The sequence below is a fragment of the Perca fluviatilis genome, chromosome 2 (assembly GCF_010015445.1).
Source record: "Perca fluviatilis chromosome 2, GENO_Pfluv_1.0, whole genome shotgun sequence".
NCBI classification, from domain to species: domain Eukaryota; kingdom Metazoa; phylum Chordata; class Actinopteri; order Perciformes; family Percidae; genus Perca; species Perca fluviatilis.
Window position 1 is genome coordinate 34,808,324 of NC_053113.1, and position 16,446 is coordinate 34,824,769.

At 41.4% G+C, this 16,446-nt stretch overlaps 1 protein-coding gene across 1 annotated transcript; it reads left to right on the top strand.

The window, feature by feature from the left end:
- Window positions 1–3,196: 3,196 nt before the first annotated feature.
- LOC120571978 (extracellular calcium-sensing receptor-like) lies at window positions 3,197–7,620 on the top strand. The gene is made up of 9 exons (XM_039821150.1): window positions 3,197–3,363; window positions 3,457–3,751; window positions 3,891–3,977; window positions 4,192–4,461; window positions 5,016–5,222; window positions 5,315–5,590; window positions 5,981–6,158; window positions 6,308–6,430; window positions 6,707–7,620. The coding sequence occupies exons 1-9, from the start codon at window positions 3,197–3,199 to the stop codon at window positions 7,618–7,620; spliced, it is 2,517 nt and encodes an 838-aa protein (XP_039677084.1).
- Window positions 7,621–16,446: the final 8,826 nt, after the last annotated feature.

Below are 16,446 nucleotides of genomic sequence, written 5' to 3' on the forward strand. Positions count from 1 at the left end.
AGTCATAGCATAGTATTTTTTTAAAAGTGATAAGAAATTCATAGTATAGTATGTCGATAAAAGTCATAGAATAGTATGTTGAAAAAATCATAGTATAGTATGTCGAAAAACAGTGATAAAAAAGCCATAGTATAGCATGTTGAAAAAAGTGATAAACAAGTCATAGTATAGTATGTCAGAAAAAAGTGATGAACAAAGCCATAGTATAGTATGTCAAAAAAGTCATAGTATTGTATCTGGAAGTCCAGGGTGCTCAGGAAGTTCAGTCAGATGTTTGAAGGTGCTGTTTGGGGTTGGGAATTCAATTAAGTGTAGAAAAAAAGACAAATCCAAGGCACTCTTCTTAAAATTATTTAAAAAGCCTTTATTTTCATGATAGAAAATTTAAAAGACATAGGGAGAAGCAACCCACGCGTATTGGCACATACACCCTTTTTCAAGGTGTGCTTCCCAGACAAACAATTTCCCCTTTTGTGTAGGCTAATTGGAAACACCTCAGTGACATGGTGAGTTACCACATGAAAACATGCCAATCCACTAGGTGGCTGGCTGTAAATGTTCACATACAAAAGAACAAAAAAACACAAAACAAAAAACAGTTGTTGTGGCTATACAGAGTAAATATCCACATACAGAGAAAGTCACTAGGTAGCTACGTTACAAGTTAAGCCCAAACAAATATATACAGAAAAAATGATCAGAAGAAAAGACTGAAATCTATTTCTTCATTCAACCCAGGGTACATTGTGGCCTGTAAATCGTATATATAAAATGTTTTCTCTTCGATCACAACCCCGAATGTTCTTTTTCATTGTTTCCAAACCTTCAACCATAAAGCCTTCTGGATTACTGTTGTGCACATTTTGGAAGTGTTTTAAGGATAAATAATAGGATAAATAAAAAATAGCCAGTAAAATAAAGGCTTTTTAAATATTTTTGAAGAAGAGTGCCTTGAATTTGTCTTTTTTTCATAGTATAGTATGAAAAAGATATAAAAAGTAATCATATAGTATGTCGAAAAAAGTGATGAAAAAAGCCATAGCATAGTATGTCGAAAAAAGTGATGTAAAAAGCCATAATATAGTATATTGAAAAAAAGTCGTAGTAGAGTATGTCAAAGAAACTCTGGAAGAACATGCAGCGGTGAAAACCACAGAGCTACTGTTCTACCAAATAAAGTAATGTATGTGGAAAAAAGTCATAGAATAGTATGTGGAAAAAAGTCATAGTATAGAATGTCAAAGAAAGTCTGGAAGAACATGCAAACTCCACATAAAAGTGGGCAACCCAGACTGTTAAAAACCATACAGTCATAGCATAGTATGTTGAAAAACAGCATTAAAAAGTCATAGTATAGTATGTTAAAAGAAGTGAGAAAAATTCATAGTATAGTATGTCGACAAAAGTCATAGTATGTAAAAGAAAGTCTGGAAGAACATGCAAACACCACAACAAATTGGCTAGCCCATACTGGGAATCAAACTTGGGTCAGAAGGTATGGTTCTTACTTGCTGGTTCTAGTTGAGGCAGTGCAAACCACTGAGTCACTGTGCTAGCAAATAGCTTGTGTTTAAAACAGTCATAGCATAGTATGTTGAAAAAAGTGATTAAAAATTCATAGCATATTATGTCGAAAAACGTCATAGCACAGTATGTCAAAGAAAGTGTGGAAGACCAAACTCCACTAAAAAATGCCACCCCCAACTGTGACTCAAACATGAGACAGAGTGTGCAGTGGCTACTTGCTGGTGCTAGCAGGAGCAGTGCAAACCACTGAGCCAGTGCACACACCTATCAAAGTATGTTGAAAACAGTTATAGCATAGTATGATAAAAAAAATAAACGGCATTAAAAAGTCATAGTATAGTTTGTTAACGGAAGTGATAAAAAGTCATAGTATAGTATGTCAAAGAAAGTCTGGAGAACATGTAAACTCCACAAAAATGCAACCTGCCCTGAACCCGAACCTGGGTCATAGTCTATGGTGTCTACTTGCTGGTGCTAATTGAAGCAATGCAAACCATTGAGCCTTCAAACAGTTAAAAATTTTGAAAAAGTGATGAAAAAGTCCTGTTATATAAATGTCGAAAAAAGTAATAAAGTCATAGTTATAGTATGCCGAAAAAAAAGTGATAAAAAAGTCATGGTATAGTTTGTCAAAAATTGTCACAGTATATTATATCGAAAAAGTCATTAAAAAGTCAAATAGTATGCCAGAGAAAGTCTGGAAGAACCTGCAAACTCCACAAAAAAGGCCCACACTGGGAATCGAATCTGGGTGAGATTCTGCAGTGTTTACTTTCTGGTGCTAGCCACCATCCCACCAAATAACTCATGTTGAAAACAGTCATATTCATTGCTCCATTGACTTACAAAGTAAAAAGAAAAAAATCTTAATATTTTAAAAGTATAAATGGTGGAGAAAAGTATGCAGAATTAGTAGGGGACTGAAAATCATACGGAAGAATCAGATAGCAATACTGCGATTGCTGCTAAATTAGCATTAAAACAATGAAAAAAAAAAAACTAAAGTGATTTCAAATATATATATTAAAGGTACTCTAAGTGATGTCATGCGTTTTTTTAGGCTGCAACATTTTTTGTCACATACAGCAAACCTCTCCTCACTATCCGCGAGCTGCCGGTCCCCTGAACACACTGTAAAAAAACGCGGTCTCTGTAGACAACCCAGGCTCCACAAATGCCAACAAAAACAAAGTGGCCAACCTGGACTACCAAACATAACAAACCGTGTTTCAGCGTTCAGCCAATAACCGACAAGAAGGATTTGGGGTGGGGGTTGGGGGGGTTAGTTGGCTGAAGGAGGGAAGGGAGGGGGAGGGGACGGGATGAGGAGGGAGGGAGGGAGGGGCGAACTAGTCTCATTTTGTTTGAAAATACTTTGAACGTCAACAAGAATAACGTCTCCCAACATCGCTTAGAGCACCTTTAACATGATTAATTGATCTGTTATGTCCTGTCCCCATAGCCCTGATGGGTGTTGTTAAAGATTACAGTGTCGTAAGGCATGCAAGGGGGATGACACAGCCCTCAATATAATATTAAGCAACCTCGTACAAAGAATAGAAACAGGTGTGAAGGGAAGAGGGTAGTTATGGGGGCTTTTCTTAACATATATTTGCTCTTGTGTATCTATCTTTTCATGCTTTTTATCTTTTCCTCCGCTTTATGCTCCATGTCTTCCTCTCTTCCCTCATCTTGTAAATTACGGAGAAAGTTTCATCTTAATGCAATGCACAAGCCTGGCGATGTGGTCCTGGGTGGGCTGTTTGAGGTACACTACACCTCTGTCTTCCCTGAGCGGACATTTACGTCACAGCCAAATCAGCCCAGCTGCCAAGGGTAAGTCTCACAAACATGTAGCAGACAAGATGCATGAATGATTATAAATAATGTATTATATTTTAGTGATTAATATGATGTTTTGTGTGCTAGCTTTGACCCTCCAGGGTTCAGGCATGCTGTGACCATGGCCTTTGCCATTGATGAGATCAACAAAAACTCCACTCTGCTACCTAATGTGACTCTGGGATACAGTCTTTATGACAACTGTGCTACACTTGCTATTGGTTTCAGTGCTGCGATGTCATTGGCAAGTGGTCGAGAAGAGCAGTTTTTGCTTCAGGAGAACTGTTTAGGGGCCCCTCCAGTCCTGGGGATTGTGGGCGATCCCTTTTCAACATTTTCTATTGCAATCTCCAATGTTCTAGGTTTATTTAAACTGCCAATTGTAAGTGTTTTTGTATTTAAGTTATTGTGTCCTTTTGACTTGCTTTTTTAAATTGTTATAATGAGTAAAATGTTTTGAATGTGTCTACGAACTTGCACGAGATGCACAACCTGTGTGCATTATGTGTGTTTCATTATAGGTGAGTTATTTTGCCACATGTTCCTGCCTGAGTGATCGGCAAAGGTTTCCATCCTTCTTTAGAATGATCCCAAGTGATGCTTTCCAGGTAAAACACTATTAGCAAAATAAGAACTGCATACATGTCTCAAGTATAGCAAACTTGAAAATAAGCCTTGCCAATTAAACAAATCTTGTGTGCATAAAATATATGTGCTCTGTGCATAACTGAAAAGACTATATGTAAAAAGGTGAAAAATCTAAATTTCCACTAAAGACATATTCCAGCATATACACTATCCCTCCATTTTGTATTCACTCAGGTGCGTGCAATGATTCAGATTCTAAAACGCTTTGGCTGGACTTGGGCAGGTCTGCTGGTCAGTGATGATGACTATGGACTCCATGCTGCCCGCTCCTTTCAATCTGACCTGGCACGGTCCGGTGGAGGTTGTCTGGCCTACTCAGAGGTTTTGCCCTGGGGTGACAACCCAGCTGAACTAAAGAGGATTGTGGAAGTGATGACAAAATCCACAGCTCGTGTCGTCATCGTGTTTGCACATCAGATCCACATGATTCAACTCATGGAAGAGGTTGGGGGATGAAAATTTATATTTATGAATCCATAGCATAAATATTTTATGAAATTCCATAAAATATTTTTTATTTTCCTGTTAACGTTAATTCACCTGTTTACACCTGATTCTGTGGTTCATTATTTGTAAAAAAAATTGTAATTAATAAAATTAGCATTAGAAAACAGGGAATCATTTGGAATTGAGATTTAAGAACTTTGGAGGGGCATAATTATGTATTCTTGCCCATTGCAAAATACGGCAACATTTGTGCAGATATTTATGCTCATCTGCACACCTATTTTATACATTTACTAATTCTATATGCTTTGGACGGTTTACTTCAATGACTATTACTCAGCTGTTTTTGAACACAGATCAAAATTAGCAGACCGTGATTTAAATAAATCACCTTGCTCTGAACAATGTAATTACATCTGTACTTTTATTATGAAAGGAAATTTTCCCAGAGATTAATTGTGTAGTTTTGGTTGAAATTTATTAAATGTTGGGAAATAGACTGTAATTTTTTCACAGAAATCTGGAAAAGGTTAGTTTTATGCAATGCACAGGTGGTGAGGCAGAATGTGACAACTCTTCAGTGGATTGCCAGTGAAGCTTGGGCATTGCTTGATGGACTCCATACACCGGCTTTCATGCCATACCTGCGCGGCACACTGGGCATCGCTATCCGTCGTGGCAAAATACCAGGACTCAGGGACTTCCTATTAAGGATTAATCATGTGCAACACCTCAACAACAGCTATGATAATAGCATGGTGATAGTTTAACCTTACAATCTGATGAGGAACTTCAAGAATTATATATTGATATTATTTCTGTTAACATATGTTTTCTTAATGCATTTTAGGTGAAGCAGTTTTGGGAATACACATTTCAGTGTAGATTTGCACCACTTCCAGCAGGTTGGGTGGAGGCTGGGGGAGAGGTATGCACTGGACTGGAAGATCTAGAGAATGTGGAGACTGAGGTTTTGGATGTTTCTAATCTCAGGCCTGAGTACAATATTTACAAGGCTGTGTATGCGCTGGCGTATGCCCTCGATGACATGCTGCGCTGTGTGCCAGGGAGAGGGCCTTTCAGTGGGCACAGCTGTGCTACTTTGCAAACACTGGAGCCATGGCAGGTGTGATATCAGTTTACACTCCACCTGTTTATCTTTTGAAAACAGCTGCTACACCTTGAGGTACATACTGAACACCCTTTTGTGAGAGCAGAATATAATACATTTTGCAAAATCAATATCAGTATGCCAGCTATTAACCTTAATGATTTGTTTTTGAAAATGAAAGGAAATATTGAATCCCAGCAGGAAAAATAGTTTTTATTTGTTTTAACAATGTTAATTAACCTGTGTTTACATACTAAAATTCATGGTGCTTCAATACTTACTGTAGATTAAATATAGAAAAAGTATTTGTCATGTTTTTCATACACTTCATTAACACACTTCATTCAATCAAGAACATTGTACATTATAAGCCTGTCATTAAATTTATCTCTCTCTGATTTGTAGCTTGTGTATTATTTGGAAAAGGTCAACTTCACCACAACATTTGGTGATCAAGTATCATTTGATGAAAATGGTGATGCCTTACCAATATATGATATCATGAACTGGCTGTGGCTCCCTGATGGAAGAACTAAAGTTCAGAGTGTAGGGGTTGTTAAAATGTCGGCCTCCAAAGGTGAAGAACTCACGCTTGATGAAGACAAAATCTTCTGGAACTTTGAATCCAAAGAGGTTGATTCTCCTTATTGTTGTGTTTCCGTTAGTATCACATACAATACCAGCATCACATTGTGTAGAATAACAGTGATTTCACTCTTCTTTTCCTGTAGCCACCCAGGTCAGTGTGCAGTGAGAGCTGCCCCCCAGGTACCCGTATGGCCAGGAAGAGGGGAATGCCTGTGTGCTGTTTTGACTGCATCCCTTGTTCTGAGGGAATGATCAGCAATGAAACGGGTTGGTATTCATTTTAAAGTGTATGATTTGTTATGGAGTATTAATTTGCATTCAGGGATGCATCCCCTTACGGGTGCCCAGTTGGTGTTGAGGGAAAATCACTACAGAAACCTGGGTTCTGTCCCCGGCAGTGGTGCCCCATTGTACATCAATAACAGCGTTCTCAGGTAATAGGGATAATGTCCTATATGTTGCAATAGTGACCCGGACTAGTTGAAATTGAGAATTAGTTTTTGGAAAAAGCAGAAAATAATTTGAATCTTCCCCTTTTTTCAGATTCTATGGAGTGCACCAGTTGTCCAGAGGACTATTGGTCCAACCCCCAGCGTGACCACTGTATTCCTAAGAAGATGGAATTTCTCTCCTACTATGAGCCTCTGGGTATCTGTTTGACAACGGCATCATTGCTGGGCACATTTATCTGTGCTGTTGTCCTGGGCATCTTCACCTATCATCGCAGTACACCCATGGTACGGGCCAACAATTCAGAACTGAGTTTCCTGCTTTTGGTGTCACTAAAGCTATGTTTCCTGTGTTCCCTGCTATTTATTGGCCGTCCCAAACTGTGGACTTGCCAACTGAGACATGCAGCATTTGGGATCAGCTTTGTACTTTGTGTCTCATGCATCCTGGTAAAAACCATGGTGGTTCTGGCAGTATTCAAGGCATCCAAGCCAGGAGGTGGAGACAGTCTGAAGTGGTTTGGTGTTTTGCAGCAGAGAGGGACAGTTATGGTTCTGACTTCTATTCAGGCAGCAATCTGCACTGCCTGGCTTGCCTCTGCCTCACCAGCTCCTTATAAAAACACTCAATACCAAAATGACATGATAGTTTATGAGTGTGTAGTTGGTTCCACAGTTGGTTTTGCAGTGTTACTGGGCTATATTGGCTTACTGGCTATCCTTAGCTTCCTCTTAGCCATCCTGGCAAGGAATCTTCCAGACAATTTCAATGAGGCCAAGCTGATCACTTTCAGCATGTTGATCTTCTGTGCTGTGTGGGTGGCCTTTGTCCCTGCCTATGTCAACTCTCCAGGCAAATATGCAGATGCAGTTGAGGTATTTGCAATCCTGGCCTCCAGTTTTGGTCTCTTGGTGGCATTGTTTGGACCGAAATGTTACATAATACTGCTGAGACCAGAGAGGAACACAAAAAAAGCAATCATGGGTCGAGGCACTACCAAGTCATAAAAGTAGCAGTTATGGTTAAATGATTAACTAGTCTGAACCGGTATGTATTTTGCATTCCCTCAGTAGTGATGTGCCCTTGATATGGCCAATGTATAACAAATAACGAAGCTTGTCTTACTGTAAAGAATACATTTAGAGGAAACCTGAAGCAATAAAGAATGTTTTTCTGAGAACGATTATTCATTATTGCCCTTTTTTGCTTCTTCTTGTTCCCTAGCATTTGAGGGACTTTGATAGGCTTTGCCTCAGTTTCCAACTGACTAAGATTCAAAGATGAAATCAAACCACTTTTTATGTGACTGTTGTAATTGTTCTAGTAGGTAACCCACAAAGGATTATTTAAAATTTCGGGAAGCTACTTTTCTCAAAGTAAGCGAAACAGCAGCGGTCATCAACAAAACCAATGCTTCAAGCTAAATATCATCTCCATACACTGTGACTTTGTGAGTTTTGGTTCCCAGTATTTATTCAGTTAAATTACATTTTATTTATAGTTTCAAGTCATAACAAAAATTATCTTGGCACACTATACAATAAGAGTAGGTCTAATCCACACTCACTAAATTTACAGGCCCAACAATTCCACCAAGAGCATGCACTTGGTGTGACAAAGGAAAAACATCCTTTTATCGGGCAGAAACCTTGAACACTACCTGGCGGCTGCAGAGATGAGTCATTTGTGGTGACAGCCTTGAGTTTTGGGATATTCATTAATTATCTGTAGGTATTTACTGGGCAGTTACATTTATCTGGAATGCCCTGATTGCATTCAGCATGTTGCTTGGAAGTGTATCCCTCCCTTGAAGCTGCAAGTTCAAAGTGTTCAGGTGACTGATGATGCCAGTCAAAACAATGAAATTTACAACATGCACAACCCTTTGCAACATGTTTTGGAATTCGTTAAGTGTCATTTAATTTTGGGTGTGTGGTTTGAAAATGGCGCTTCAAGTTAAGTTTCTTCGCTTGAAACTGAATGGGTTTTGTTGCATATTAACCCCGGGTGATCACTCTCCGCAGTTTGGCCTTGTTAGTCTCTAAGAGCTGCCCATACCAAGCCACAAAAGAAAAGGTGATGAGGCTCTCTTTATAAATTATATCATACTCTTCATATAGGAAAAAACAGCAACAACAATTGGAAAATACATTAGAAGAAAAAATCTAACAATTAATGAATGAAATATCCCACCATCCCAGTGAACCAAGACAAAAGGAATTAAAAGAACTTAGAATACAACTTGACGATATTATACAGAAAAAAACACAATTTCAAATCCAGCAACTGAAATATAATGGTTTTCAATACAGTAATAAAGTAAACAGTAAATATTTAGCAAATCTACTCCAACACAAGAAAGAGAAATCAATCATCCCAGCCATCTTGGACTCCACATGAAACATTAATCAAATCCCACAGGATATAACATATTTCGGAATTTCTACAGCAACCTCTATTCCCCCACTCATTAACCTTCACAATCAGAAATCGATACCTTCTTAAACAGTGTGACATTACCAAAATTAACTGCAGAACAAACCAACATTCCAGACGAACCTTTTAGCCTCAATGAACTTATCAAAGCCCTCAATAAGATTCCTAGTAACAAATCTCCCGGACCAGATGGACTGCCAGCCGAATTCTACAAACACTTTTGGGACATATTATCATCATTATTCAACAGAGTAATTATTGAAATAAAAACTTCCTCCACCATACCCACACACATGAATACAGCAGCCATGACATTACTGTTAAAACCCAACAAGACCCATCTCACCCCTCTAGCTACTGACCTCTCTCACTATTGATACTGACTTGAAAATTATCACCAAAGCACTAGCAATCAGAATAGAAACAGTCACTTCCACACTCATTCATCCAGATCAGACAGGCTTCATAAAAGATAGACATGCTACAGATAATGTACGCAGACTTTTCAACCTATTCAATATATCACAAGAAACACAACAGAAAACCATTATCATCTCACTTGATGCAGAAAAAGCTTTCGATAAAGTAAACTGGTCATTTTTATTCAATACACTTCACAGGTTTGGGTTTGGAGAGTCGTTCATCCACTGGATTAAAACACTGTACAAATCACACAGGGCCACCATTACCACTAACGGAATCATGTCACAGACCTTCACATTGCATCAGGGCACCAGACAGGGATGCCCTCTCTCGCCTTCCCTCTTTGCCATTTTCATTGAATCTCTCGCAGCAGCAATACGACAAAACAGCATAATCAAAGGAATTCGGGTAGCCAACGTACAACACAAAATGAGTTTATATGCAGATGATCTTTTACTTTATTTACAGAATCCACAGGTATCACTTAAAGAAACTTTCAATATCATCAACAGATTATCCCATGTCTCGCATTACACTATCAACTGGAACAAATCAATCTTACTACCCCTCTCAGAAGACGCATGGGATTTTGGAGCTCAGGACACTTCCCTCCACCTTCACACAGGCAACATCAAGTACCTAGGGATTCAGATTTCCCCCAAGCTGTCAGAACTTTTCACCCTCAATTATACTCCCCTTCTCAGGAAAATCAAAGACGAATATAAACGCTGGTCTAAACAGACACTCACGCTCATTGGAAGAATAGCTGCAGTCAAAATGAAAACCCTACCCCGATTAACTACCTTTTTTCTATGATCCCCATCACTCCTACAGACAAATGGTTCAAAACTCTCAATTCATTAACAATACAATTTTATTGGAAAAACAAAAAACCCAGAATATCACTCTCAACACTACAAAATAAAAAAATCACATGGTGGTTCTTGAGGCACCAACCTTCCATCATTACTACCTGGCAAATCAATTACAGTACATGGTTAAATGGATTAATATACATAAGCACAATTATCCATGGCTGGAACTGGAACAAAACCAATGCACAAGCATCCCAATTGCAGATCTCCCCTTCCTCTCCACAATCAATCAAGAAATCCAACTTCTGCCAATGCATTGCCATCTATTCAACTCCAAATCACAAAATCATCACTAGAATTAAACAAGTTCACACCACTCAACACTGGCACAATCCAGTGTTCATGTTACAGAACAAACTTTTTTACTTCTCCACATGGGCACAAAAATGAATCACACACCTTCACCACCTATTTCAGAACAACTATTTCATGTCATTTAACACACTCACAGAGAAATATGGGCTTGGGAGAGAACGGTTCTTTCAATATCAACAACTTAGACTTAAAATCAAAGATAAAATCGGAATCACCAATAACAAGTTACAACGTTCTCAGCTCACAGAAGAACTTATGAAAATTAATAACTTCAAAAAACTAACTTCCTGGCTATATACAATGATTTCCAACCTAAACACACTTGGTGATATCTCCAAAATCCACATCCCGCAAAACTTCAGGAATCCGTTGTTCATTTCTCTAGCTGTTGCTAAGAAAGTAGTCCTCCAAAACTGGAAATCAAAGAATTCTTGCCACATCAATCACTGGACAAATTTAATCTCAGAATACATCTCAATGGAAAAACACAATGCACACAGAAAGAAGCAAATGTCAGCCTTTGAAGACACCTGGTCCCCATTTCTAACGTTTCTAAATTCAACAAAAATATAACTACAAGCCGTGTACATTACCAGACATATACCTCCCTCCTCCATTATGTAATACCCCGCCCTTCCTAGTTCTTTTACATTATTTATATCATTTAACATCATTTACATCGTGTCATACTGAGTAGTGCAGTCTCCTATACCGGATCCTGACTACTCTGTGCGTATGAACATCACAGCAGGGATGTAACGTGGCGCTGCAGAGCATGGGTGGATGCGGCGGACGCAGCAGGACGCAGCAATTTGACAAGAGAAAGAAGAGGACGATTGCTTACCGTTCGGTTGTGTTGTTTTTGAGGAACGTTGTCATTTGGCCGGTCCAGGCAGTGTAGACCACTGTATCGTCTGGCCACCGCGTCCATCAGAAGCTGTAGCCGTGGGGTAGCGGTCCTCTTCTGTGACGGTGGCTGGTCAGTCTGCTTTGAAGTGGGGCGAGGCCGGTGAAACGTATTGGCCGCTGCTAGGTCCGACTTCGACAGGGCATTGAAATGGTTGAAGAGGCTGAGGGCAGGAGGCGATGGAGCCCTACTCGAGGCTCTCTTTTGGCCGCGAACCACCTTAGTTCAGGGTGGCTTAATGATCGGTGTCGAGCAGGGAGATAGGTGTTGGCTGGCAGGTTGGGTCCCATAGCGCGGTATCCTGAAAGGCCGCCGTGAGCGATGAGATCCGGAGCGACTGGTTCTGAGCCACGTCCAAGCAGGCGGTAAAAAAAGCATCTTTGGTCTTTAAGTCGTCGGAAAGTCGACGAACATCTTCCTTGAGGTCAGCAATTTCTTTGTTTGCGTTCTTAAAATATGAGAATGGGGGAGTGGTGACTCGCTAGGTGTAGAGGCAGCCATGGGGCTAACGTTGGTTTAGCAGGTTGGTCTAGTCTTAGATTTAATTTTATTTAAAATTATTTAAATTTATTTAATTATTCTAATTTCCCCTTATTTTTTTTTTTTTTTTTTTATTTCTCCCTTAGAGTTATCACTTTACTCATACACACCTACACACACTATCAACACCATCCACACTTATTCATAACATGTTTTTCCAACTCCCTTCAAAAACCGTGATCACCCAATATGAATCGTAGATCATTCTACCAAATTACTAATAATACATCCTTGTGTTTGTCAACTGTCCTGTCCAGTCCTGTCTTGTCAGTTCTGTTATTGTCCCGTCTCACTTCCCTCTGTTGTTCTGTTTGTCACCTTGTCGCATTTTATGTGTTATGTGTTACACTTCGTACATGGTGCTTTAAATCCCCCCTGCCCTTATATGGATCCAGGGTCTCACTAAGACAGGGTGAATGGTCATGGTGGGGCAACTGTTAATGCACTGAATGTAATTCTAAATCTGAATGTAACATCATGTATATATAAAAAATATTGCTCTATAATAAAAATAAAGTTGTCCTCCGAAGAGGGTGGGTGGTGGTAGAAAAAAAAAAAAGAAAGAAAAACTTGAAGTGTGATTTCATGAAAAGAGCTCAGGAAATGTACTGTATGTTGTAAAATGCAAGACTCAAAAAATCTCCTGTCCTGAGCACAGCAACTGTTGTGCTTTTGATGACTTGAAAATACTGGATTGTATATAAGAAGAGTTACTCTGAAGAGAGGGGGGAGAACACTTTCAGGTGTTCTACAGTGCGCACGTATTAAAGAATTTGATTCATCCCATCAGCGACTCTGTACTTTTTAAGAGAACAAGAAGAATTTCCACAACAGATGCTGCAGAAGATGGGAGGAGCTTCGTCCAGGTATAATGTCAGAAGAACACCATTCCTGTCTATAACATGGTTAAGTAAGATAGTTACGTAATGTAACTCCAGATTCTATGAGTATAGGCATAGCCCTCTAAGAGCTGTTGCTCTTGGGTTTATCCCTTGCGCATGAGCAGTCGTGAAGATTTCTTTCGCGCCCTTGTGCCCTGCACAGGCCTCTCTTACGTCCACAGTTACAATATATTACAGCTGTGAGACCAGAGATCTGCACCCTACATCAGCATTTTTCTTCAGCCAATGTTAGTGAAGCAGGTGGCCTGGATCTTAGGGCGTTTTCACACCGACAGCCTTTAGTTCAGTTGAATCGCACTAAAGTTTGTTTGTCCCGCTGGTGCGGTTCGTCAGGGCAGGTGAGCACACGGCATTCGCACTCGGGTGCGCACCAAAAGCGGACCAAACAAGCGTACCGAGACCTGCTTGAAGAGGTGGTTTCGGTACGCTTTCAATCGAACTCTGGAGCGGTTCATTTGTGGTGAGAACGTGATCCGTACTAGAACTGCACCAACTATACATAGCCTACTCCGCAAGTCTGAGCTAATGTCTCCTGTAGTCAGGTGTGTTTAGCAATCTGCGATGCAGCAGACTGTAGCAGCTTGCAGTGTTTTTATCACAGAAATAGACTGCGGTCAAGCTTGCCGTCCGTCACTCGCATCTCCGTGGTCAAACCAGCGGCCGCTAAAATTGGAGACAGACGCCGGCAGAGCAGAGCGAAGTCTCGGTGACCAGAGCAGATGTCTCTCGCAAAAAAATTTCTGATCATTTTAATGAAATGAGCTGGTTTGACCATAGAGATGCAAGAAATATGCACTAGTCCAGAACACAGGACCTTCTTCCTGTTATACTTTCTTGCTCCCGCCCCCAGACACATCCAACTAATAAGAGGAGTGGACGTTCTTGCGTGATTTGTAATGGTGCATTTCGGAACACTTGGATTTTTCCAGGTGTGAAACCAAACCAAACCAAACCGAACCAAGGGCAAATCGCTCCAAGTTTACAAACTCACCAACTAATTCGGACCAAAGCAAACAAACTACAGGGGTGGAAACGCCCATAGAGGGCTATGCCTATACTCATAGAATCTGGAGTTACAAAATAGTTTGTTTTGACTTTCGACATGAATGAAGGATTTGCTGTGAAGTAGCCACGCTCCCGTCCTCTCTAATAAATAAGCAGGGCGGTGAGACCGACAGCGCCGATAAGTCACTCACTCTCCTAGCCGAGTCAAGGCTATGAGGAACACTGTTGTCAGGAACAACATTCTGAGATAGATTTGTACCAGAGGCTCAAAAGGGGAACCCCCGAGCCCGGAGCACTGGGATTAAATCCCATAAAGGTGCTAGAGAAAGCACAACAGATTTCTGTCGTCTGATCCCCTTCAACAAACATGTCAGTAAGTGATGCGCAAAACACCCATCTCTCTCCACAGTCCTTGTGGCACGATGAAAAAAGGCCACAACATACGCTTTAAAAACTTAGCAAAATCATTATCCACCAGTGTCTGAGGGTAGGTTACCACAAGGTGGCATCCGAGCTTTCCTCCACACACCCTCGCTGGAAAGCGAACCGCCGTCAAGCGTAACACGCTGAATGAATAAGGCCGCTAGTCATTCTGTGACTTAAGATATGTGTATTCACATACAGCATATTGGCCCACACTGTGGGCTCTGCTGCTACAGATCAACATACCCGATTCAACCATAGGGTGGAGCTGTTGCCTAAGTAGCGCAAAGAAACACCCTAACCTCTCCAAGCACTCCTGTTCAGCGGCCAGGGCAACAACCGTTGGCTTATCACTGCGGGGTAGGAGATCGCACAGTCCAGCTGCGACAGTGCGTCCCTGTGCCATATGGCAGCTGTCATGAGGATGACATCCCTCCGCGTCAGGAACCATGGTGCGCTTGTGTGTTCGAGTGCCAGATGGAATGACAGCCAGGCTCTCTTCCTGAAATCGAGCCAGGAGACGAGGAGTCAGGGGAACAGGGGTAAAAGCGAGACCAGTCTCGCGCCTTCATAGAGAACCACATTGCACACTGTGCATTCTCTGGTGAGGCGAACATATCCACTTTCGCCCTCCCAACCTGTTCCACAGCATCTGAACAAGCGTGGGATCTGATTTCTGCTCGTTCTGAGAGGGACCCCCAAGTGACATCAGGTCTGCCACTGTCATGTTGTCTGTTCTTATCGACATGTCTACCTGACAGACTCAGGGTAAAATGTTTCAGCACTTGTGGAGAGATGGAGCATTTCCCCATCTCCCCCCCACAACCTGGGACACAGGTGTGTCACAGTGTTTGTAGATGTTGCACAGCCTCCACTATGTGGAGTGCAGCTCTCCCTGAGGGTGTCATAAGGATTAGGTTGTCCAACAGAACCATGATGCCCTCTGCGTAATGGCTGAAAAACCACCTTGATACATTTGGAGGGTGTACGATGGGCTAGAGAGTAGCCGAATGTCTATTGAACTCCCAGGAAGGAGAAGCACAGGAATTGTGTTTGGGGATGACCGGAATGTGAACGTGCCCTCAGTTCGATGGAGGTGAACCAATCACTGGGTGCACACACTGCGATATGGAAAAACGCAGTGAGAATTCTGACGAATTATGACCCTTTTGGCTTTCCATACCATGTATGTGCATGTACGACACTCAGCATGTGGAACGGTTGCTCCAGGATGCACCGGTTGAACAAAGACAGGTCCATTGGTCTCATCCCTCCCGTTTGCTCCTGTTTGAGGAAATAACGGGAGTAAAAACCCGTCATTCTCCTCCTCTGGAGAGACAAGGAAGATTAGGCTATAGCATATTTTTCCAGCAGCTCCGCCAGCTCTGACATCAGAGCTGTTATCTGAACTTGAGCTGGCGAACTGAAGCTTATAGCCATTTGTGATTGGCTTCAACATCAATGTGTTCATCATGGGTAACATGCTTTTCCACACAGCACAGCATTTCGAGAACGGACACGTGCATGTCTGTGTGTTGTCTGTTTACATAGAGCAGTGAGTATTGTGCCCTCCCAGCCACTGTGTGAAGCAATTTGTTCGTTTCTCACAAGCCGTGGTAGGGTGGCTCCAAGAACGGCGTTTAAAACGCCCTGAGAATTGTGACGTATTATGACCCTTTTGGCTTTCCTTAGCCAGAGTTGAAAATGCGACTGCTGTCGAACTACCACACAAAGACATAATGCTGGGGATACATGGCGGGGTCAGCAAACGAAATGTGTATTCGGATCAGAGTACCGATAACAAGGCCCGCTAAGAGGGGGGAACTCAGGACTCTTAGGCTTAGCGGTCATGGCGCAGACAGCAGAGTGGTGTTCTGCGCCGCGGTCACCTATCCGTCAGTGAAGCGAGCATGGACCTGGTATCGGGGACATGGCAGTGTGGGCTTCCGTCGGCCTTCGGAAGCAAGATGGAGGCCAGGCTTTGCTGCAAGATGGAGGCCAGGCTTT